The 25667-nt window shown below is 42.0% G+C and overlaps 1 protein-coding gene across 12 annotated transcripts in view; it reads right to left on the reverse strand.

The window, feature by feature from the left end:
• Nucleotides 1-25667, reverse strand: part of CNKSR2 (connector enhancer of kinase suppressor of Ras 2) — a 366844-nt gene that overhangs the window by 246897 nt on the left and 94280 nt on the right. For all 12 annotated transcript variants that reach the window (XR_010596212.1, XM_024106894.3, XM_008170199.4 and 9 more), the window contains exon 4: nucleotides 18631-18718. Coding sequence is in view for 11 of the 12 variants with exons in the window: in XM_024106894.3 (XP_023962662.1) it covers nucleotides 18631-18718 (88 nt within the window). In the remaining variant the exon portion in view is untranslated. The remainder of the gene's footprint in view (nucleotides 1-18630; nucleotides 18719-25667) is intronic.

Below are 25667 nucleotides of genomic sequence, written 5' to 3' on the forward strand. Positions count from 1 at the left end.
AGCCATAAGCCTGTGTCTCAACCCCGGCCAGCCATGAGAAAGGAGAACTGAGCCAGACAGAACTGAAGGGGTGCAAAACTTGTAAGACTGCGAAGGTCAGTGAGTTGAAAAACAACAGCCTCGCGACCCTGAGACTGGTGTGTTTTGGGGAAACTAAGGGAGCCGCGGAAGGCTGGTTCGGACTGGTACCAAGAGCACGGGGGACAAGGGTCCCTGGACGAAAATGCCCCCAGAAGAACCCAGGGCTTAAAACCCTCCCGAAAGCTGAAGCAAGTTGGAGATTTACAGCGGACCCTAGGCGACCTGTGCACAGGGCAGAACTCTCATCTACCCTTCCCCCTCTTCTTCTTACATTACACCCAGGCTTGGCCAGCCGTGGGTTGTGCATGTGTAAGTATGAAAGTGGGTTAGGGCTCAGGCACTAACGCTTTCTTCCTCCCTCTGAGTGACGTGGGGCATGCCCAGCACTCACCGATGTTATTTGGTTAATAAAGCTTTAAACTTAGTCACTTGGTGTGCTCCTTCATCTCCTCCCCTAAAGTTCCTGCAGCCTCAGCCTGATCACATGAAGCCCCAGGCAGACTGATAACATAAATCTGTAACACTTAGACAGAAGATCCTCTCCCTTTGCTGGATCAGAAAGAAGGCCACAAATCAGTTCAAGCTCATCCTTATATATCAAAAGCTCTTTGTCTCCTAGTCTCTGGAAAGCCCAGCTTGACCCAGTATATGCAAATTCCTGCAGGGGTGGTACCTCTCTAGAACTGTTTAGCCTCAGTGGTGTACCTTAATCGTCTACCACTGTGTCCTGGAGGAGCTGTGGTAACCTTCCCCCATGGAGCACAACATAATCATATGTAAGGCTACCATTTAGTCACAGGTATTTTCAGTAAAAGTCATGGTCAGGTCACGTGACTTGTACTATAAAAACCCCTGACTAAATCGTAGCTGGGGGGTGCTGCTCTGGGGGAGGACCATGGGGCAGCTGCTTGGGGGGAGGCCCGGGCCAGCAGCACCAACTGCTGGGGGCCGCCGAACAGCAGCTGCTCCAACCACCTGCAGGGCCACCCAAGTAACTGGCTGCGGAGCTGCTCCAGCTCCAGCCAGTGCGGCAGGCCCCGGGGCCGCTCCAGCAGCAGCCAGTGTGGCTGGCCCCAGGGCTGCCCGAGCAGCTGGCCCCGGAGCCAGCTTCTCAGGCAGCCCTGGGGTCAGCCACACCGGCCGCTGCAGAAGTCACAGAAAGTCACAGAATCCATGACTTCCTCTGTGACAGAGACAGAGCCCTACTCATATGTAAACCATTCAGAAATTTAATAAAATATGGTCTCCAAAGCTACTGAATGAGATCGCAATATCTGTCACAATTGGGACTACTAACCTTACAAAATTAGGCAAATGAGGTAATCCTCTTTTCTGCCAATAGGAAATGGATTAGGGGCATGACAAGGTCAGGAGTTTCCTTCTGCCGTAGTGCAAAAAGCCTTTGAATAGAGCAGGCCTAGAGTAAATTCCTTTAAAATTCATAAAGGCTAAAATGTTTTTTTAAAAAGTCAAGGCTTTGGATGAAAAGGAATTAGGCCTTGGACAGTTTGGCAGTTCTAAATTTGACAATCAAAGTGAGGGGGAAGATGAAGCTGGTGAATGCCAAGAGCAGATATTGCTTCCACTCTTTCCACTGCAGTTGTCCTTAAGGGATGAGGGTGGATTTTTACTTTATTATCTTAACTTTTAATGAATTTACCACTACTTAGTAAAATCTAATGCCTATGTCTCTCCTCCTACCACGTATGCCGAATATTTAAATTATTTAGTCACTGACAAACAAAGATTAAAATGATACATGATACAAGTAGACTTCACAGTCTCTGTACCTTCCTGATTGTCTTCCTATCTCTTTAACTATTCCCTAAGGGTCTCCCATACTGACTTGTCCTTCTCCATCTCATTTTGTCAGTGTCCCAAAGAGCTCGGCTTTCAACTCTCTCCTCTTCTACATCTACCCCCTGTTGTTGGGCAGCATCTTAAGTTCATGCTGCTTTAATTACCATCTCTGTGCTGATGATTCACAGATCTCTTCCCCCCTTCTGTTCAGATTTCACAGCTTTGAATCTCCTCCAGGATATCTGTCACCAACTCTAACACTACATGACTAAAAAATGAACTAATGTTTCCTCCAAAATCCCCCCCTCCCTTCTTTCTCCATCCCTGTCAACAACTCCACCACCTTCTGTCCCACAGGCTCAGAACCTGGGTGCTGTTTTCAACTCTGCTTCCTTTTCCACACATATTCTGTTGATTCCCTCCCTGCAGCATTTCAGAAATCTTTTCAGTTCCCTCAATTCAAACTACAAACATCCTTGTCCACACTTTCACCTTCTGGTGTCTCAATGGCTGTAACTACCTCCTCTCTAACCTCCTTGGCCCTCATCTTGTCCCCTGCCCCAATCCACTCTATCCAGAACTCAGCTGTGTAAAACTTATCCATCTTATCCACCACTAATAGAATCAGGAACATCATATCTAAGCACATTTGGGTGAGAGAAGAGAATATATCATATACATCCATTTAAGGAAGATAAATAAAATATCCTTTGGAAAAGAGACATGTGAGGGGAAATATAATGTAAGTTATTAAAAAAAATCTATTTTATAAAAGTAATTGCCTATAAAACTTATTACTAAAATGTTTTAAAAACCGTAGTGCTTTTTTCCCCTGAATATTTTGTCAAACCGTAATTTTCTCTAAGATCTTCTCTCCTTAAATATAATGCAAACTAAAAGTAATTACTACCCAGGTAGTTGAACACAAAGAGAATTGCCTTAACATTATTTATTTTAACAATTTATATACAGTGGCACCTATCACCATGGCAACTAGACATTTCATGCAAAAATTCAACACATAACTTACATAAATCAGCCAGAATGGGTAGCATTAGATCAAGCCTCTGCTGTTACAGCTAGAACAAAAGAAATCAATAACCATTTTCTGGGATACAATTAATAGAGAGTTACATTATATAAGAGAAGGTTCTTTTCCTCCACCTTTCTAAACCGAATTATTTTTATCCTTTCTGTTTTTTAAAAAAATGCTATCTTATTATCTCTAACTATCTGGTCACATTTTTGTCTGCACTTTACATATGCTGTTAAGAAATACTTTCCTGATGTAATAATTCTAAGATGAGTTGATACACCAAGGGAAGAAATCACGACAATTATTTCAGCACTGACAGGAAGTGCGTGGGTATCTACCTATATATCTCGCTGGCTCTAGCTGCTGACAGAATTCTGAATACAACTTCAGTTCTAAGGGGATTTCTCCAGCTAAAGGCATTTTCAGTCAATAGGTGAAAATCTCCATTAAAATCATTAACAGATGAGATGTTGAAAATTATAGTGTGTCCAAAATGTTCCACAGACATAATAATTTCTCTTTTTTTAAATCCCAGGAAAGGGCAACCCATAAATATTGGTTTAATAGCTTCATACTGGCAGGTGTCAAACCATAAAATAAAGCTTTTTGTAATGACAAAATTTCATTCCTCTAATGAAAAACTTTCAATTCCTTTCCATGTTCAAATGCTGAAGATCATTTAGGACCAAATGACTTTCTAGCTGCCTTTTACTCCTATTTTCTTCCCACACTATACATACAGTAATTGCTCCTGGGTATCAAAATCATTTGTAGCAAAATATATTTTTAGATACAATACCAAAAAAAAAGTACATAGTATTTCTGACTCAACTATCACCTTAACATTTATACCACGAATTTCAGACAGACAATCTCATTTGAAATGTTTGCCCTAATAAACAAACCTCTGATGTGCACACTGACCATACCAGTTTACTGAGACAGGGCTTGACCCTGCATTTCTTGCACATCTAAAGCTCCCATTTCCAAGAGGGTTCACTATGGTAAAGTTGAAGTGTCAGTTTTAGGCGTGCAAGAAATGCAGGGTCTGAACCTTCATTTCTACAATTAACTCTGATTCACATAAATACAGTAAATGACAAAGTTAACTTTTTTTGCAAAGAGTTACCAAGGGAGTGATATATGAAGGTGAAATATCCTTTTTTTGCCTCAATTTAATACAGGAAATAACTGAGGAATCTGGGATACAATGTGCAACAGTTGGTAAGTGTTGTCTTTAACAATGTCCAAAGCATCTACCTAGAAAGGAAGCCAGATACATTTTTTTTAGATTTATTTAACTCCAAAATATGATTGCCACCCACATCTGGTCCTCAAAGTTTCCACAGCCATTCCACTAGGGTCTGTGAATAGTCATTTCACCTCATTTGGTGGCAGAGGTCTATTATTTCAGGCAGAACATGGCTCTCTCATTGAGGTGCCTTTCCCAGGCCCTTACCAGGAAAGACTTAGTAGCCATAGTGTTTCCCTTCAGCACTCCAAGCAGAGAGATTCCCGGTCACCTGTCTCAGACTGATCACAGGACCTGCCTTTTATCTCCTGCTTCTCTTCCCAGGCTTTGCTCAATATTGCCTATCCTAAATGTTCAAAAACCAAGAGGCACACCCAAATATCATGAGATTGGCTTAGAAATCTCATGGTTGTTTTTTTTTGTTTTGTTTTTTGTAATTAAAAAGTACATTTGGGGCTATTTGCTTTCTAGTTATTGTCTTTAAGGTGCACTGAGATCATATGTTCTATGTTTTTCTCTCCAACCATGATTGCTAGAAACTTTTTTTATGTGAAAGCTGACAGTTCACATATTCTGGGAGTTGAGGATCTATATTACTATTGTGTAAGATTTTTAAAAGCACCTCATTGACTTGGGAAACTAAGGGTAATTTTTTCAAAGAATCTGTATGATTTAGGAGTCTACGTCCCAGATTAAAGAGTGACAGTCTTCAGAGCCTAGGTCTCACTGAGTGTCAATGAAACTTTAGATAGTTTTCAAATACTGGATCATTGGTGGGTAAACTATGAATGTCTTCAGACTTGGGTTCTGGAGTGCCCAAATCATTTTTGAAAGTTGGACTTAGGCATACCAGAGTCCATGTCTCATGACATTAATAAATACAGTATTAGAAAAGCAACCAAAAATGGATAAAAATTATGATCAAATTTACAAAATATATACATACACACCTTATAAATTCACTGAAGCCCAGGCTTAGACTGCAACTTACCCAAACTAAACTATGTCCCTTGAGGTTTGCAATTTAAAAAATTGTGTTATACACAAATAAGCTACTCTAATTTCAACAAGGTCATTCCTACCCATGATTATCTCTACCCTTAGAGAATAATATGAAACTGCTGTAGTATCACTTTTCCTAAACAGAATCGGGTTTTACATTTCCAGTGTTCCTGTAACCTACATTTTACCTTATCACTAGCCATCACATAGTCTTTGAATTATAAATGGGAAGAAAATGTCAGCCAGGGATAATGTGTACCCTGGAACAATTCTAATTATGAGCACTGTTTTGAAATTTAAACAATGTGGGTCCTAAGCAGTAAAGGTTTTAAAATATTATACACTATAATCCTCTGTTTCCAGTCAGTTATAGCATTACAAAACCTTCATCATTTGGGCTGTTTACTATATTTAGTTTGTGCTTGGAGGGCTGGGTAAATGGTGTTATCCACTAAAAAGCTACTGTTCATATTCCTCAAACTTGACCTGTTTTGTAGATCTCACTGAGACTGGAAATGTAAAGCCTCTTTAAAAAGACACCAATTAGTGGTTTTAATGGTGTGAATATTTAAAAACAGATCATTAGTTAAGAATAGCTGAGACAGACAACTATCTAGCTGAGCTGAGCTTAAGGACTACAGTTTTAGAGTTATATTTGGCAAGTTCTTACCAATTAGTACTTTAAAAAATGGAAATGAAGCATCCTCAGTGGAAAAGATTTTAAATAAGAAGCACAAAAATATTGTTTTAACAGATTTATTTTTACATTTATATGTATTTTAAGTTTTCTCAGTACAAAAAATAAATAGGACAATTCTGTATATCTCACGTAAAAATAATACTGAACTATTTCGGAAGCAGTATGCAATCATATTTATTATTTGTCTAAATTATAGATCATTGCCCCACTATATTAGTTGCTGTGCATAAGAGGCTGACTCTGCCCCAAAGAGCATACAATAAACCAAAAGTGGGAGTAAGGAAGTAGAATTATCTACATTCTACAGATGGGAAACTGTGCCACAGAGAAATTAAAAGATTTGACCAAGGTCATACAATTAGTCTGACAGAACTCGGGACTAGGGGCAGATCTCCCAAGCCCCAGTCCCGATCAACCACAACACCATCCTGGCCTTCCATGACCCCTGTTCAGTCAGATACTTAAGCACATGTGTAACTTTAAGCACAAGTAATCCTATTAAAGCTTTCAGTGGGACCATTCACGTGTTTAAAGTTATGTATGTGCTCAAGGATCTTGCTAAAGTGGGTCCCACATTATCAAAGTTTATTTTAACGTATAAGCACAAGAGGGCAGGGTTAAGGTTCTGAGTCAAACCCTAGCTTCTGCGAAGTTAAAATCACACAGAATCATTAAAGAAAGGTGAAAAGAGTCTCTTTTGAAGAATAGCATAACACACACAAAACAGGAATAAGGCATAAGGTATGTTTTCAGTAAATATTTTATTTTAAAGGGGCTGATTACTTTGAAGACAATGAACATAAAATGAGACTTCTGGGATATTCCCAATGTTTTCAGTATTTGAATCCTGAGGAAGAAGATATTCCAATCTTTTTATTGAAAAAAATCTACTAGATACTCCAGGAATGTTGAGAATGATAATGCTAGAAGAGCTGCCTATAGATGGCATAGAAAAGCAATAAATCTTCTACTCCTTCCAGTATCATCCTAGTCATTTGTACTTGTTTACATGCAACAAACGCTACCGTCGACCTGAACCTATAGGGTGAAATTCCAGCCCTACTGAAATCAATGGAAAATCTCCCATTAACTTCAACAGTAGAAGGATTTCACCCTTATCATGATAGTGCCTAAACGTCAACTGAGAGGTACTCTGCAATCCTCTGCCAAAGGTTCCTTGGGAGGGCTGCCTTGTTTCTTCTCCCACAGCAGGAAACTTTGCTGCACCATCGGCAATTACTTCTGCAGACACCAAAGCAGCACACAGACAAGCAGTATACGGATCTGGTCTGCAGGCATATGCATGCAGGGGCTGCACCCTTGCATCCTCAGTTACCCTCAGAATTAAGATATCAGCTTCCATTCCCCCGGCCCCTGCCTGTGGAAAACGGTGCCAGTATTCAGAATAGGCACTTGTGTCCCCCTCTGAAACACCCAATGCTTTGTCCCCTCTCCCTCTCCGCCCCCTGGCCAAACTCACCGTGGTTAGGGCTCTTGCCATGCTGTGTGCCTGCCAAGGGAAAGTGAGAAAGTGGTATATGTAACTTGTATGAATCAAGGCTGTGAGAGTGCACTCAATAGTTCGTCTATTGTTTCTTTAGATTCTGCAGATGTGCCCTGGAGGGTCTCCTCCTGCACACCAGCTGAGCAGCCCAGTCTGATAAGCAATTCCCTCATGAAGAGTAAGAGACATTTTCAGGGAGTTGCTGCAATCATCTGATGCTGCTGGTAGTCTCTCTCCATGCTCTGTGCTCGCTAGCAATGAAAAACTGAGAGTGGAGAGCCAGGAGAGGAAACAGGGACAGGAGCAGATGAAACAGCTGCTTGAGGACCAAACAGATATGCTAAGGTCCCTGATTGTGCTGCAGGTGGAACACATCTGTGCTCACCTCCTCCTGCAGCCCATACAAAACTGCCTTTCTTGCCTTCCTCAAATTCCCCACACACATTCCTCGCACATTCCCGGGCTGTTGCAGTACCCCATGCGCTCCATCCCGAGGGATGTGTTTCACAATGACAGCTGGACAGACACCGAGCTGTGAGAGCCTCATTTCAAAAAGTGCTCTTCATTATCTTGTCCCTTGTAGGAAATTGAAATGTTTGCATAGCTGTAGAATAAAAATGTACTTATAAAAATGAATCGTTATTTGTCTCCTATACACGGTGGTTGCTACTGAAATTCATAGACAGTGGTAATCAGTGGATTTGCAGAGTAAAATGAATGCACTCACAACAATCATTGCAAGGGTAATATTAAGATGCAAGAAAGCAAGAAAGGAAAGAGCTGCAGGAGTAAAAAGAGAACGCAGGCAGAAGTCCAGCAATCGAGTGGGGGCTATCCAGTTTGCTGCACTGAATGCAGGATGTATGATTACCTGCCTTATGGGCAGGTGGCGTATGTGTGCATTCGATGCAAGGACCTCCTGGCCCTCAGAGACCTTGTACAGGCTTTGGAGGCCAGGTAGCTGAGCTGGAGGAGCTAAGGGAGACAGAGAGGTACATAGATGAGACTTTCTGGGACACAGTAGAATGGTCCCACCCCCGGTCTGACGGCCTCTGTGCTGTTGAGGAGGATGAAAGTCTCAGGGAAGGAGAACATCCAACTGGAGCAGAGGGAAACAATCCCATAGTTGGGACCCTCCTTCCAGAAGATGCCATGGTATCCTCTCTCACTGAGGCTTCAGCTTCTGTGGCAAACAAGAACCCTAAGAGTGAGATGGATGTAGAAACTGGTGCACTGGCCAATTCAGACTATAATCAACTTCTAGAATCCTCTTTATAGGGATGTTTTTCTTACTGACTGAACCAATTGCAATTCCATGTTTAGTATATTAAAAGGGTTGCTATTATTCATACATTGTATTGCATTAGCACTTAGAGGCTCCAGTCCTGAATGCAGCTATACGCACACATAGGAAGACACAGTACCTACACATCAAAAAACTTACAATTTAATATCACACAAGGATGTTTTTATTTTGTTTTCACAGACATGGAGAAGGCCCCATAAAACATGCCTTTCCCCATCTAACAAATAATGATTAGGGGGTTTCCATCTTTAAAGAGTCCCAGGTATCAAAGGGCTTAGTTTTTATGCTCAGAAATTAGATAGAAGAGAGTGGAAACTCTGATTATTATTTTCTGTTCTCCATTGGTTAACCTGTTATTGTCAGGAATGTATAGCCACAAATGGATTACATTTTAAAGGCAAGTATCAGGGGGTAGCCGTGTTAGTCTGTATCTACAAAAACAACAAGGAGTCTGGTGGCACCTTAAAGACTAACAGATTTATTTGGGCATAAGCTTTCGTGGGTAAAAACGTCACTTCTTCAGATGCATAGCGTGAAAGTTACAGATGCAGGCTGTGTGAGTATATAATGCCTGCATCTGTAACTTTCACGCTATGCATCTGAAGAAGTGAGATTTTTACCCACGAAAGCTTATGCCCAAATAAATCTGTTAGTCTTTAAGGTGCCACCAGACTCCTTGTTATTTTAAAGGCACAGTGGCTTTTTTGATGGACTACTGCAAGGATGAGACTGTAAGCATTATAGAGTCTTGAAGGAGTCCCAGATTAGGTTCAAATCATATCTAACTGTGTTGAATTCTAATTATCCCTGATACAGTGCTTGGCATTACTTCTTTTAAACTATACAGTCACATGTAATGTTTTATTTCTTCTGGTTGAAATTACTGTTAATTCTGCAGCTATTCATACAGCGCCCCCCAGCCCCTAACCAGGATCAGATCTCCATTGCACTAGACACTTTATCAACACACAGGAGACAGTTCTTGCCCTGACAATATACAAACTAACAAGTATTTTCATTTTGAATTACTATGACTCTCCTCCACAGCTCCCCCAATACCACAGAATCTTATATTCATGGGTTCTACGCTGTTGGGGGGGGGGTGTAGTTTTTTCAATCCTGTCTTTACTCCCACTGTCTAATTACTTCTAACTGATCTTCTGAAGAATATGCTTCAGGAGTTAAAAAAATTAACTTCATATCCTTGTAAAATTATATTATGAGATCAATCCTGAACCCAGTGAAGTCAATGTGGGTTTTGTAATGATTTCAGCAGGAGCAGAATCAAGACTTTCAGACTTAAGGGTGAATAGGAGTAAGTATAACCTAATTTTAAATTGTCCCACAATATACCTTTAGAGTGATGATCACAGTTCTCTCTCTTATTACTGGCCTAACAATAAAGTTAAACATTCTCCAGTATTTCTTTTTTAAGAGTGCCTCCAGTAGAGCTGTGGTAGCCTGCTTATAAAATAATATTAGCATTGCAACCATTTGTTCACATGAAAATATAAATATTTCAGCTTCCTCTCCTGGAAGCATGGAAAAAAGTAAAGTTAGAAAAACATCCAATGCCAATGGACATGCTTTATCAGAAATGGTGCAGCGAGAAAAATTGTTGCATCGTGTCCTTTTGACTCTGGTTAGTAGTGAACACAGTCAAAGCTTCCGCAATGCTGCTGCAAAGTGATCATCTATTTTCTTAAGAAGATTACTTAAATCTCCTAGGGGCTACTTCTGGCACCTCATGCCAAATGGAACTTTACTTCACAAACTGCATCACTGATCTCAACTGCATAACTTGTGGAGTAAGATCCTTCTCTACATATGGGTGGCAGAACTGGGCCCTTAACAACTTCAAGATACAAAGCCTATATAGCCCTGTAATGGAAGTGGCAGAAAAGGATGTCTGAACTGCCACTATTTGCAATGCCTCTGGAATCTAAGGGTTTTCTCTAGGTCTGAGATGTTTTTATAAAGATAGACTTTGAAGTCTCCAGAGTTAATAAAAGAGTATCAGTAAAATTGACTTGCATTACAGCTCAGAAATCTGCTACTAGTAAGGACTTGTTTCAACTATCCCAGAGTTCCCAAGATGAAAGTTGGAAGATAAAACTACTACTTTATAACACCCCAAAGTCCCAGAACAAAAAAAAAAAATTAGGACAAATAGTACAAGAGCCATTTAGTGTGAACGCAGTCTTCTTCAGGTTACAATAATAGCCTGCAATGCTCTGAGGAAACTATTTGTCAATGGCAGATATCCATTTCTGCAGCAGACAAATACAGAACAATTACTTGGCTCCAGCTGGCTTGTAACTAAAATAGCAAATGAACTAGTTGATATAATGTTTAACATATAGTATATCGCATTATATATAAGGCTACATTTATGTCATGGAGGTCATGGAAGTCACGGAATCCGTGACTTCCAGAGACCTCCATGACATTTTCTGCTTCAGCCCCAGGGGCTGTGGGACTCTGCAGATGGCAGCCAGTGGGGCCCTAGCAGGGTTCCAGCAACAGGCAACAGTTGGCCCCCTGTAAGGTTCCAGCAACAGGTGACAGACTCCTGAGGGGACCCTCCTCAGGGTTCCAGTGACACACTACAGGCTCGCACAGGGGGAGGGAGACACCTCGGGTGAGCGGCTGGGGATGTTCCATTTTCTCTTTGGGAAATATGGTCACCCTGCAGCTCCCAGCTGTCGTGGGTGCAGGCCTCCCCCCACACACAACTTCCAGCTGCCGAGGGCAGAGGGGGAACCCCTCAGCTCCCAGCCACCATGTTGGGGGTGGGGGGAAACTATGGGGCTGCAGCAGCAAAAGTCACAGACAGATCACAGCTTCCGTGAATTTCTGTTTATTGCCCGTGACATGTCCGTGACTTTTACTAAAAATAACCATGACAAAATCTTATCCTTAATTATATACAATGGCTTATCTGAAGAATTCTGTATTACAGCTCATACACAAGTATGAAGAATTTTCCTAGACTCCATACTTCCAAAACTCTGCCACTTTCTTCTTCATTATCCAGTTTGTACTGATAACAGAAAAATGTAATCCTCTCTATGCCAAACATTGCCCCTACAATTAACCTCAAACCAGCAAAATTATTTAAATATGCCAGCTTAATTTTACCCACTTTAGCTAGAGAACCATGTTTTTGTTAGTCTTAAAGGTGCCACAGGACTTTCTGTTGCTTTTTACAGATCCAGACTAACACGGCTACCCCTCTGATGTTTTTGTTAATAATTCTGAGGACTTTTCAGCTGTAAGTGAGTGATACAAAAATTGGGTATGAATCCTCAGAGGCCTCATTCACTGCATGCTGAAGCTCAGGGTGCTATTTTTGAACTGTATATGAAATAGCTGACCAACAACAATTTACAAGAGCCAAAGACAGAACTTAAGCAAATGCACACTTTACGTGTAGGCATTTAAAAATGCCACTAGTCTTTTTAAAAAACCTTTTGATAGCTAAGTTCAGGTATAGGAATTTTGTAAACTCACACAGAAGTATTTTAAATGCAAAAGTAAAGGGAATCGGAGATTAAAAAGCTGATGCAACATTTAGACATTCAGTTTGTAGCCCAAAACAGAAGTATACTGGGAATTTAACTGTATTCAATTAGGAATAATCAAATACTGTTTACAATTCTGTCATCCATATTCAAGAAAAATGAATTTAAACTGAAACAGGTGCAGAGAAGAGCTACTCGGAAGATCAGAGGAATGGAGGGCCTATTTTATGAGAGGATATTGGAAGCACTTGGACTGTTTAGTCTAGCAAAAAGAAGCCTGGGAAGGGATACGATTGTGCTCCATAAATACAGTAGGGGGGTAAACACTAGGGAGAGTGAAGAGCTGTTTAAGCTAAAAGACAATGTTGACACAAGAACAAAGGGGATATAAGCTGGCCATAAACAAATTCAGACTGGAAAGTAGAAGAAGGTTTCTAACCGTCAGAGGGATGAGGTTCTGGAACAGCCTCTCAAAGGAACTGTAGGGGGCAAACAATTTAGTTAGTTTTGAGAGAGAGCGCTAGACAAATTTGTGAGTGCAACTGTATGATGGAGTTACTTGTGATGGTGGTAGGCATGGCTCAACAACCCTGGGGCTCACTTCTGGTTTATGTCTTATGTTCCTAAAGCTCATGCTTCAGGGTTTCATCTGGCCACCAGCAAGGGTCAGGAAGAGATTCTCCCCACCCCTCCAATGTATTCTGGGATTTTTTTAATCTCCTTCCTCTGAAGCATGAGGGATGGCCAAGGCTGGAGATGGGACACCGGGCAGGATGGGCCAGGGCTCTGAAGTGGCATCAACCATTCTCTCGCTCAGATGCTTGTCTGGCTGGTTCTTGCTCACATGCTCAGGGTCCAACTGATTGCCACACATAGGGTCAGGCAGGAATTTTCCCAAAGGTCAGATTAGCAGAAACTTGGGTTTTTTCACCTTCCTTGGCAGCATGTGGATGCAGCTCACCTGCCAGGATTACCTGGGCATATCTCACTTCATCATTTCTCTGCTATTGAGGGGGCCTTAAGTACTGGTGCATCTCAATCCCTCCTATTCTCTGCCTGTGGCACATAATAATCTAGTCTCCTGGGGGTCTCATTTACTTTGGTCTAATTGCCATTGTTGGGCTTAATGTGAAAATGCTACATGATGCTGGTGGCCTGTGATATTCAGGAGGTCAGACTAGATGATCTAGTAGTCTCTTCTGGCATTAAACTCTATGATCATATGAAACAAAAGATCAGTGAATAGATACTAAATTACTGGGATGGAACATATCTGCTGTAAATAAAAATCAGAACAGATGAGTTTGGGACCAGCAATGGAATTTATCATTGTCCCTGTCCTGACTAAAGTCCCAAGACAGCGTCAGCATGTTAAGTGCCGTGCTGCAGTGCTTTCTTGATTGGGGCCTAATGTTATCTTTGGGGAGGATGATTCTTCTCTTTTCTAGAGGCAAGTGAATAAAATTTGCTGTTACTCTTGTAAGTGAATAACACTCAAACCTCCCCAGTTTCAAAGGTTGAGTGTACTTTCCAAAAAATGTAAGGAGCTAGCAGTAATGAGCAGGGGGATGAATTTGTGAGGAAATGAACTATGAGAAATGGACAATTACTGGAAAGAACTATGATGATTGATAAGTTACATGTTCCCCAGTTTCTTAAAAAAATAGACCTGTGAAAAGGAATATATGGATTGTTGAGTGGGAGGTGGGTGGGTGAGGAGATATACCTATCTCATAGAGCTGGAGGGGTCCTCGAAAGGTCATTGAGTCCAGCCCCCTGCCTTCACTAGCAGGACCAAGTACTGATTTTGCCCCAGATCCCTAGGTGTCCCCCTCAAGGACTGAACTCACAACCCTGGGTTTAGCAGGCCAATGCTCAAACCACTGAGCTATCCCTCCCCCCTACGAATAGGAGGTGTTTCTAGTCACATTAAGTGATAGACAACGATGTACATCAAGGGTGTCAATAGATGGACCATACGCCAAATTTGGACCACCAGACACTTTTGAACAGACCCTGAAATCTTTTTATTTACTTATTGTTATCATTATTTATTTATTTATTTATTAATTATTTTCTCTGGAGTCTGGACCTTGACTGTACCTTGTCCAAAAATTATGGACCTTGACAAAAATATAATTGACTACTCCTTACCTACAGCCATGACTACGATAGTGACAGGTGCAACTTTGGCAAGAGATACCCACACAGTCATCCTCTGGGGTTATGCCCTTTCCCCAAAGCACAAGAAGAGCTCTAATAAGCTTTGTAGGACAAACACATACTTTAAACCACAAACAAATCATTAGAGCACTTAGCTCCTCTCTTAGCCAAATGAAATGCAACTAAATCAAACTCTGGAATTGTAAAATGACTGATTTAAAAAAAATTGAAAGAATTTATTATACAAACAAGGCAAGACATATTGGTTGCACAAAATACAAAGATAAGTCAAACTAAGCTGTGCAAAAAGTTCATAGCAAAAGAATAAAGCCATTCAAATGGCTGGTTTTCACAATGGGAAAATCTCACAAAAGTTCTGTGCCCCGAGCCAGCCAATTGGCTGGCCCACCTCCCACCCACCATGCCTCAACACTCCATTTCTTCACAGCTGCCCTCTTCCTTCATTTTTGGCACTGCCCCTGTCTCAGTGCCTTCTGGGTGGTAAGGAAAACTGTCTGACCTCCCTCTCCCCCACCAGCCCATCTGGACATGAGAGGAAAGCCAACCTGCTTCTACTGCAGGTAGCCCTGTATTACTTTGAGTAAGTAGAGTCCAATAAGGCTTGGCACAGTAGTTAGGTTCTCTCTGGCAGTAGGAAATGAAGCCCATAGTTTCTATATGAGTCAGCAGTGTGCCCTTGTTGCCAAGAAGGCTAGGGTTACCATACGTCCTCTTTTTCCCGGACACGTCCGGCTTTTCGGCAGTCAAACCCCCGTCCGGGGGGAATTGCCAAAAAGCCGAACATGTCCGGGAAAATGGCGGCTCTGCTCCTCCCCTGACTCTTCGGCTCTGTTTAAGAGCCGGGCTGCCCGAGCGCTACCGGCTTCGGGCAGCCCCCGTGCCTCCAGACCCTGCGCCCCCAGCCGGGCACTTCCCCTCCCAGGCTCCGGCGGCGCAGGGTCCGGAGGCACGGGGGCTGCCCGAAGCCGGTAGCGCTCGGGCAACCCGGCTCTTAAACAGAGCCGAAGAGTCGGGGAGGAGCAGAGCCGCCGCGGCTGGAGGCGCAGGGTCCGGAGGCATAGGGGCTGCCCAAAGCCCGAGCACTAGCGGCTTCACGGTTTGCCGGGCAGCCTCCAAACCCTGCGCCCCCGGCTGGGCGCTTCCCCTCCCGGGCTCCAGCTGCACTGGGGAAGCGCCGGCTGGGGGCGCAGGGTCTGGGGGCTGCCCGGCAAACCGTGAAGCCGGTAGCGCTGGGGCAGCCCTTTCCCCGTGGCTGGGAGTGGGAGGGGGAGGGGGCGGAGTTAGGGCGGGGAAGGGGCAGAGTTGGGGCGGGGCTATGGGGTGGGGAAATGGGCGGGGCCAGGGCCCGTGGAGGGTCCTCTTTTTTTATTTATTAGATATGGTAACCCTACAAGAAGGCTAATGGCATATTGGGCTGTATTAGTAGGAGCACTGCCAGCAGATCAAGGGAAGTGATTATTCCCCTCTATTTGGCGAGGCCACATCTGGAATATTGTGTCCAGTTTTGGGCCCCCCACTACAGAAAGGATGTGGACAAATTGGAAAGAGTCCAGCAGAGTGCAACGAAAATGATCAGGGAGCTGGGACACATGACTTACGTGGGGAAGCTGAAGGAACTGGGCTTAGTTAGTTTGAGAAAGAGAAGAGTGAGGGGAGATTTGATAGCAGCCTTCAGCTACCTGAAGGGGGGTTACAAAGAGGATGGAGCTTAGCTGTTCTCAGTGGTGGCAGATGACAGAACAAGGAGCAATGGTTCACATTGCAGTCAGGGAGGTCTAGGTTGGATATTAGGAAACACTATTTCACTAGGAGGGCGATAAAGCACTGGAATGGGAGGTGGTGGAATCGCCATCCTTATTGGTTTTTAAGGCCCGGCTTGACAAAGCCCTGGCTGGGATGATTTAGTTGGTGTTGGTCCTGCTTTGAGCAGGGGATTGGACTAGATGACCTCCTGAGGTCTCTTCCAACCCTAATCTTCTATGATTCTATTCCTGGACTTAGAGTACAGCCTACTGCAACAGGTAAGTCAGTCTCCCTCCCACTTTTTTGTGGAAAGCAGTGGGGGGGGGGGGGAGGGAAAGAGAAACCAGGATGCCTCCCAACCTCCATTGAAAAACTGAAATTTTTTGGTAAGTGGGAATCTTTTGAGGCTCTTGCCCCCACCAAAAATAGACGATGGGATGGGCAGCCAATTGGTACCCATTAAAAATCACCAGGAATAGGCCAAGCCCAGGGAAGCAGCTATCAACGCTCCACCCTGAGAATACTAATAATAAATAGGATCAGTATGTGAGTGGGGGGTTGGTAGATATGGAGTAATTTGTGGGGCAGTAAGGACGAAAGCTTTGAGTGAGCTCTTGTAGTTTTGAGTTTGTTCAGCTCTAACTTCCAACACGCCTGAAGGTACAACCCTAACCTTCAATAAAACCCTCAAACCCAAAGAGAAAGTTACTCACCTTGCAGTAACTGAGGTTCTTCAAGATGTGTGTCCCTGTGGGTGCTCCACTCTAGGTGACGGTGCGTCCCGGCGCCTAGAGTGGAGCACCCACAGGGACAGCACTCGAAGAAGAACTACAGGTTTGATTTTGTCAATACACCACTGGCAAGCCGAATTCTGCTGGGTTTGCACAGGTCTAATCAAAAAGCAAGGGGCACCACAGGTTCATAGAAATGAATAACAACTCACAAGGGATAAAATATCCAGAAGCAAACAAAACCATCCTTTCATTTAAAAATAATCCATCCAAAATACAGAATTTATTATCTAATCCCTCACGCCATCTATCCGCCAGTCAGGAATCATAACTAACAAATAAGCAGTCCTTCAACTTTGCATTTTTAAGAAACAAAAACATCACTAGATAAATTAGGGTAGACTCTCTGGATAGCCTATAAAATTAATTCACTGTAGAATGGGAATTCACAACTGGCCCCTCAAAAATTAGATAAACTGGGGTATTAACTAAACCTATATAATCAACAAGATTTAAGCAATTGATTACAGCCACATTAATCATAGGGGCACTGTAAACACCAGGACAGATCTTTCGGCTCTTTGAATCAAAGGTATAAGACAGTGTTTCCCAAACTTGGGACACTGCTTGTTTAGGGAAAGCCCCTGGCGGGCCGGGCCAGTTTGTTTACCTGCCACGTCCGCAGGTCCGGCCGATCGCGGCTCCCACTGGCCGCGGTTCGCTGCTCCCGGCCAATGGGAGCTGCGGGAAGTTGTGTGGGCCCAGGGACGTACTGGCTGCCACTTCCAGCAGCTCCCATTGGCCTGGAGCAGCGAACCCCGGCCAGTGGGAGCCGCGATCGGCTGGACCTGCGGACACGGCAGGTAAACAAAACGGCCCAGCCCACCAGGGGCTTTCCCTAAACAAGCGGCGTCCCAAGTTTGGAAAACACTGGTGTAAGATAATACTCAGTTTAAGAGACCTACTTTAATTTCTATCATTAATCCATCTAGTGGAATGCATGCCAACATTGGTTTGGACTGTAGCAAAAGTTGCTTTTCACTTTTACCAGAAGAAGGATAGCCAAGAGTGGGGACAGGTCTAAACTACAGACACACAACGGCATTACTGTTATATAGAACTTTTCATCAGTAAATCTAAAAGAAATTATGGAAACTGGGGAAGGTTCTAGGTTATATACATCCTCAAAATGCAAGCAATTTTCCCTTCTATTTCGGGAAAGTGAAGTCATACCTTTAAGCAAAAGACTAAGTAACTGGTTGTTGCTCTCTTGAAGACAGAATTTAAGAAAACTAATATACAACATTTTAGACAATCAGAAAACATACACTATCTGCAGAAGATTCTAGATGTTATGAATTGTGCAAAAAGGAAGGTGACTGCACAAATGCAGAGTAATACAAAGAGATCTTCTGAACTACTCCATTTAATAAAAAATAAGTGAGAAACTATTACAAGTGAAATACAATATCAAATAGGAATTTTCAACTTGACAATTATATAAACTAAGGAATTCAAAATGAAGCTCAGCATTGCAAAACAGGAGAGATGTACATGCATAGTACAGTCCAAATCAAAGTTATGCAGACACTGAAACACACATTTCTAAAAAGCATTTTACTAAACACAACAGTTTTCCTTTTATGCTGTAACTGGACACAGAAAAATGGACGACACAAAATGATTCAATTTCGTTGCAAAGGGCCACTTACCATTAAATAGGCAACAATAAATTCAAACGAGAATAATAAGTGTATAGTCTCATACCTGTTGTACAATTGTTGTTAATTCCAGGCAGAGCTGTATGACATTATTTCTCGTTACTGAGTAATCTGTCACAGCAGCAAAAGGTGATCTAAAAAAAAGAAAAAGAAAAAATGTTCATAGGGGAGGATGATTTTTCCCTGCTTCAGTGGCACATAATGCACTTTAAACACAGATTGCTTTAATACTAATTCTTAACAGGACTGAGTAATACATCAGAAATATTTAAAAATCCACTGTTAGCATTATATGTACCAAAACATAATTTTAGAAAATGGCTACTTCAACTCTCTTCTTGGCTTTTGAGTATTTTTTAAATCATTCTGAGAGAAGTTCTATTCATAAAGGCATCCTCTCCTCAAAACCCTGTAGCTTCTTTCTGAAACTGCCTCCACTTCACCATATGAGCCCTAGGTATACAGAGGCGTGTCTTTTGAGGTAGTCTAAGCACACACCTACTGAGAAAAGAAAAGGTATTGTTTCCATCTGTTGTACAGCTGGTGCCCAGGTATGAATACAGTCATTAATGCATTTGGCTAATGCACTGAATGTCTTAGGGTCTGAACTAAAGCCCAGGGAAGTCAATAGAAATACTCTGTGTCAAGCCCTCAGTTCTGCTTCTAAAAAGGGCAAAACAATCACAATCAGAATAGACTTTCGAAGAAGCAGACAAATATCGATAAAAGCTTTATATTTTGTCATCATGTATCTTCTGTATGCCACATACTTTACAGGAAAAGTTCAGAGTTTTACCATTTTTGTTGATATTTTTCCTACTGTAAAGGCAGCCAAAGTTCAGTAACTATGAATTCAGTAATAAAAAGCTCTGTAGACAAGAGTCATCATAACTAGGACATTTTAGATAGTTCTTATAGGGTTCTACAATAATTTCTCCATGTGCTGTAATATTGCAATTTTAAAGGCAGCTATCTTGGAACCTTCCTAAAAACTAGTGGTGTTTCCCAATAGAAAACCAGAATCTCCTCCCCTTTCTAATGGTTTAAAACTCCCATTCTAGCCCTCATAGGTCACAAGATACAATGTGTCAGAATTGAATATGCACCTCAATTTGATGTAATTTGGGGGGAGGAAATTCCATATATTAGATGGAAGAAGGTAACATTCCTCTGGCAATGTGTTATAAAAAGAACAGAAGTATGGCTAATAGAAGCTGTGCAGAGCTAGGAAAACTATAAGCAGTCTTGAAAGTGGGGGATTAGTGGACAGAGTGCACGACAGGAGTTCAGGGGTGCTTGACAAAAGTAACTTGTCAATGCTACAATCACTATTTACATGCAGCTTTTATATATACACTACAACAACATGTGTACTGTTTACTAAGTCCACACACACACCAAATTACAATAAAAACATGAACTTATTATATGTTTGAAACTGGAATTAACTCTTCAGATATGATAATCTTTTAAAACAAGACTATTGTATCCAAAAGGGTCAGAAATATTTGTATTTATTTTTCATTCACAATTGTCACTGTAAAGATGAGAAAACCCTTCTAAAGCCATGATTTTAAAAGATGATACTCATTTATGAACTCTCACCTTTATTTAGAACGAATGAGTTCAAGCCACAAATGGTATTATTTTACTTTATGTTTGGATTTTATTACAATTTGATCTTCAAATTACACAGCTGGAATCTATTTGATGGTTCAAAGCCTCTAGCATTTTTCCAAACAAAATTCTACGGTAGGCTTTTGGCTCTAATGCAGCATGATCTTCTCTCATAGTTTTACTATTCGTTAGGTTACACAGTTCATAAAGACAACAATGAAGCCTTGATTAGCATTGTTCTTAATGAAGAACATTGAAAATACCCAAATAAATTGGGTTTAACTCAAATTAAAGAACAAGAAAATGGCACATGGACTGCAAATGTAATTTAACAAAAACAAATGGAACATAAAAACAAAAATGAGAAAACGGACACTGAAAATACAAAGTGAAACTAGTAACAATGGTGAGAGTAAGTGGATTTTGGAGCAGGGGAGGCAGGAAACTAGTAAGGAATTGTCTCATTCCAGCAGCTAAAATCAATAATAAAATGGTGAGAAACAAGGTGGGTGAGGCTAATCTCATTTTCAAATGTTGAGTTTCAATGAGACTTCCACTCCTAAATCAATTTTGAAAATTTCATCTAGAATGTTTAGTATCGGATCACTGGCCAAATTCCATGATGGACACAATTTGAAGCCTCAATTTGACACACAAAATCCTATTTTCATTTATAAAATGTCCACCTTGACAGTAAGGCATGTAACATTGTTTTACATTATATTAAAATTATCAGTTTGTTTCCAGACAGGACAGACCAAACCTAAATAGCAGCACATAACTGTTACACCTTGTGTATTGATTATCACAACAACCTCCTCCTCCTTACACCTGTGATAATGCCATTTGAATCCACCAAAAATGCAACCGGTAAAAAGGCATTCCACACCCAGTCAGAACACATCCTCCCTACTTCTTTTAAGTCCCCAGCCAACTGTATCAAGTTTCAACTTCTGCCCTCTTCCTTCAAAACCAAACAACTCTACATTCCTCTGACCTACCACTCTCACCTAGCATCTAAGGCCCCGATCCAGGAAAGCACTAAGTAGGTATATAATTTCAAGGATGTGACTAGTCTAACTTGTCACATCTTTACACAATTTGTATTTGTATGACCTAAATGTCTTATTAACAAAAACGTTAACAAATGCAGTAACCAAGTTCCACTACTAACAATAGAAACAAGCACTTTTATCAGAGTTAACCTCATTCTAGAATCATATCAAGGGGACAAGTTTGCAAAAGAATTTAAGCTTAAGCTTAAGAACCTGAACCCAATTTGAGAATTTCTTCTAGAACAAAAAGTTTCAGGATAATCCAGTCTGTATCATAATTCAGCCCTCAGAGAGGAGAGGCAAACAAAACCCCAAACAAATGAAGAAAAAAAACATAGTAGTTTGCATTGTAGTACATGTAACTGTGCCAGTATCCCATCTAAGAATCATGGTAGTAGACCATCATGTACCATGTTTTACTTGTACTTGTAACTGGACTGTTTAATTCAATATAAGTAGGAAATGCAATGAACTTTATATTGAATAAAAGAGACTTTTAAATTAATGCTTTGTTAAACATTTGCAGCTGCTCCTGTGGCACTAATAGGAATAAGTGACGTAGCAATTTTAGGTAATATTTATTGATATGTTCATTACCCCAATTCAAACAAACGTAAAAGGGAAGTACATAAAGGGAATATAAGGCCCATGGACAACAAACTGAAAAACTGACAGAAAAGCACGTAGATTAATTTTTTGTATTTATTTATAAAGACACAATTAATTGTTTTTTCACCTCATGGAATACTAAACAGCTGTCAGGACAATCAACAACCAAACATGGCTCATAAGGTTGTACAAAATCACAGCACACAATGAAGGGGATTGTTACTTTCAAAGTATGAGTTATTGGTTTAACACATTTTGGTGACTGGGAACACTTTAGGCACCATACTTCCAGGCAATGCATACCTGCTATTCCCTTTTCCTCTGCAACTAAAAACCACATGTGGGTAAGGCTCATTGACTGAAAACAACGAGAGAAAGAAATTCAACTATTTTTAAGTGCTATAAAAGGTACACAAAATCGTCTTAATGAACATAGCACTGTGGCAAAAAGAGACCAATTTCTTAGTGGAAGGTGAATTCTACAATGAGATTACTACAATCCAAAGCATTCAAAGAATGTACTAAAGCTGAATACTAAGACATTTCTGTATTTGAATGGCAATAGGTGAATCAGCACATGCTGTACTGGACATATAAACAGGAATACTAAATTGCGTTCCAGGGCACAAGCATACACAGCTGAGAGCAGTAAGGCTTATAGGTCCCAATTCAGCTGTCCATACCTATTCAGCAACGCACTTGATTTTAGGCACATACTTACATCCCATTACAACAGGACTTAAGTATGTGTTTAAGTGCTTTGAGGAGTAGCTTTCCTCAGTTGAGGTCACAGTTTTTGCACGTCAAAGGAATTAATTTCCTTAATCTACCTTCTTGGTGTGAAAGTTAAGAACTCCTACTTTTCGCTAAGGAAAACATTCATCAGCCTGCTATTGTAGATTACCACCTTTTTTTCTCCTTATTAAGCATAGGTAGAAAGAGTAGGGCTTCTAATTCACTTTTTTACTCTGCTTTTTCACATATAAGACACCAGGATGCTAAATTGTCAAACTAGTGAGGATCTCGGCCTGTTAATTCTTCTCTATGCATCAGACTGCCAGGTTGGAAAACATCTCCCCACCACAAGATGTTTTTGTTCCCATTTCCTAATAAAAAGAAGAACAGGAGTACTTGTGGCACCTTAGGGACTAACAAATTTATTAGAGCATAAGCTTTCGTGGACTACAGCCCACTTCTTCGGATGCATATAGAATGGAACATATATTGAGGAGATCTATATACACACATACAGAGAGCATAAACAGGTGGGAGTTGTCTTACCAACTCTGAGAGGAAATTGGCCTCTCAGAGTTGGTAAGACAACTCCCACCTGTTTATGCTCTCTGTATGTGTGTATATATATCTCCTCAATATATGTTCCATTCTATATGCATCCGAAGAAGTGGGCTGTAGCCCACGAAAGCTTATGCGCTAATAAATTTGTTAGTCTCTAAGGTGCCACAAGTACTCCTGTTCTTCTTTTTGCGGATACAGACTAACACGGCTGCTACTCTGAAACCATTTCCTAATGTTTAACGTAGATTGTAGAAGTAATTTAAGCATTTGATATGCAAGCTGTGGGGAGAAAACATGGATCATGTTACGGTTCAGCAGCTGTGAAAGAGAGATTGAGTAACCTGTCCACACGAGGCTAGGACAAAGAGCACACTAAGAAATCCATTGTTCCCTGTAGAAATATCTAGTACACGATTAACACCCTTGTAAAAATACTGTGGTGGTTACTACACAAAATATCAACTAAATTTTCTTCAATTCTTAATTGAACATTTCTCTGCTACATTATGGTACATGAGCCTTTGATGAAGAATCCCTTAAGAGTTTTGAGAACAATCAGTCCTTTCCCAATCCAACTCTCTAAACACAAACACTTCATAGATTATAGACATCACTCTTACTATTTATTAAGAACCAATAATGTTTCTCTCAGCTAGGGTGACCAGGTGTCCGGTTTTCGACCGGAACACCCAGTCCAAAAGGGGTCCTGGTGGCTCCGGTCAGCACCGCTGACCGGGCCGTTGACTGTTCAGTTAGCAGCACTGCAAAATGGGGCAGGCAGGCTCCTTGCTAGTCTCCATGCCAGGCAGCTCGCAGGAAGCAGCTGGCATGCCTCCCTCCGGCTCCTACACGGTGACGCAGCCAGGGGGCTCCGCACGCTGCCCCCGCCCCAAGCCCAAGGAACCGCGGCCAATGGGAGCTGCAGGAGCAGCACCTGCAGATGGGACAGCGTCCAGAGTCACTGGCCATGACTCCACATAGGAGCTGGAGAGGGACATGCCGCTGCTTCCAGGAGCTGCTTGATGTAAGCATCGCCCGGAGCCTGCATCCCGACCCCCTCCCGGGTCCCAACCGCCTGCCACAGCCCCATCCCTGATTCCCCTCCTGCCCTCTGAACCCCTCGATCCCAGCCCAGAGCACTCTTCTGCATCCCAAACCCCTCATCCTCAACCCCACACCAGAGTCCACACCCCCAGCCAGAGCCATCTCTTGCACCCCAAATCCCTCATCTCTGACCCCACACCAGAGCCCGTACTCCCAGCTGGAGCCCTCACCCCCTCTCGCATCCCAACCCACTACCTCAGCCTGGAGCCCCCTCCTGCACTCTTAACTCCTCATTTCTGGCCCCACCCTGGAGCCTGCACCCCCAGCAGAAGCCCTCACCCCCCACACACACACCCAAGCCCCCTGAGCCAGCCTGGTGAAAATGAGCAAGTGAGTGAGGATGGGGAGAGCGAGCAACAGAGGGAGGGGAGATGGAATGAGCGGGGATGGGGCCTCAGAGAAGGGGTGGGGAATGGGCGGGGTCTTGGAGGAGGGGCAGGGAGCGGAGCAAAGGTGTTTGGTTTTGTGTAAGTAGAAAGTTGGCAACCCTACTATCAGCTCTGCATAACACACAACATACAGAGAGCTCCTACCCCCAAAGGATTTACAGCCTAAACAAGACAGAATAGAGAAATGTATTGGGAAGCCCAGATTCAGTAATAATTAGGAATTTTCTTTACAGTTTATTATATTGACTCATATTCTGGATAACAGAAAATATGTGAGAGACAAGGGGGGGGGAGGTAGTATCTTTTACTGGAACACATTCTGTTGAGACACACACAAAAATAGGTTTTCAGAAGTGGTTTCTTTGTCAGAAAGACAGCAGTTTGGTGGACTAGAATTAGGAGGACATTCCAAACAGAGGGTGTCAAGGCTGGATCCCCACTTTGAACTTTAGGGTACAAATGTAGGGGCCTGCATGAAAACTTCTAAGCTTAACTACCAGCTTAGCTCTGGTTCCGCTGCCACCATTTCAATTTTTCCCTCCCTGGGAAGCCTTGAAAAACCTTCACCAATTCCCTGGTGAATACAGATCCAACCCCCTTGGATTTTAAAACAAGGAGAAATTAACCATCCCCCCTCCTTCCTCCCACCAACTCCTGGTGAATCAAGATCCAAACCCCTTGGATCTTAAAACAAGGAAAAATCAATCAGGTTCTAAAAAGAAAGCTTTTAATTAAAGAAAAAAAGGTAAAAATCATCTCTGTAAAATCAGTATGGAAATTAACCTTACAGGGTAATCAAACTTAAAGAGCTTAGAGGACTCCCCTCTAGTCTCAGGTTCAAAGTACAGCAAACAAAGATAAACACGCTAGTAAAAGGTACATTTACAAGTTGAGAAAACAAAGGAAAACTAACACGCCTTGCCTGGCTATTTACTTACAAGTTTGAAATAGGAGAGACTTGTTTAGAAAGATGTGGAGAACCTGGATTGATGTCTGGTCCCTCTCAGTCCCGA

This window comes from Chrysemys picta, chromosome 1, assembly GCF_011386835.1.
Source record: "Chrysemys picta bellii isolate R12L10 chromosome 1, ASM1138683v2, whole genome shotgun sequence".
Taxonomy (NCBI): Eukaryota; Metazoa; Chordata; order Testudines; family Emydidae; genus Chrysemys; species Chrysemys picta.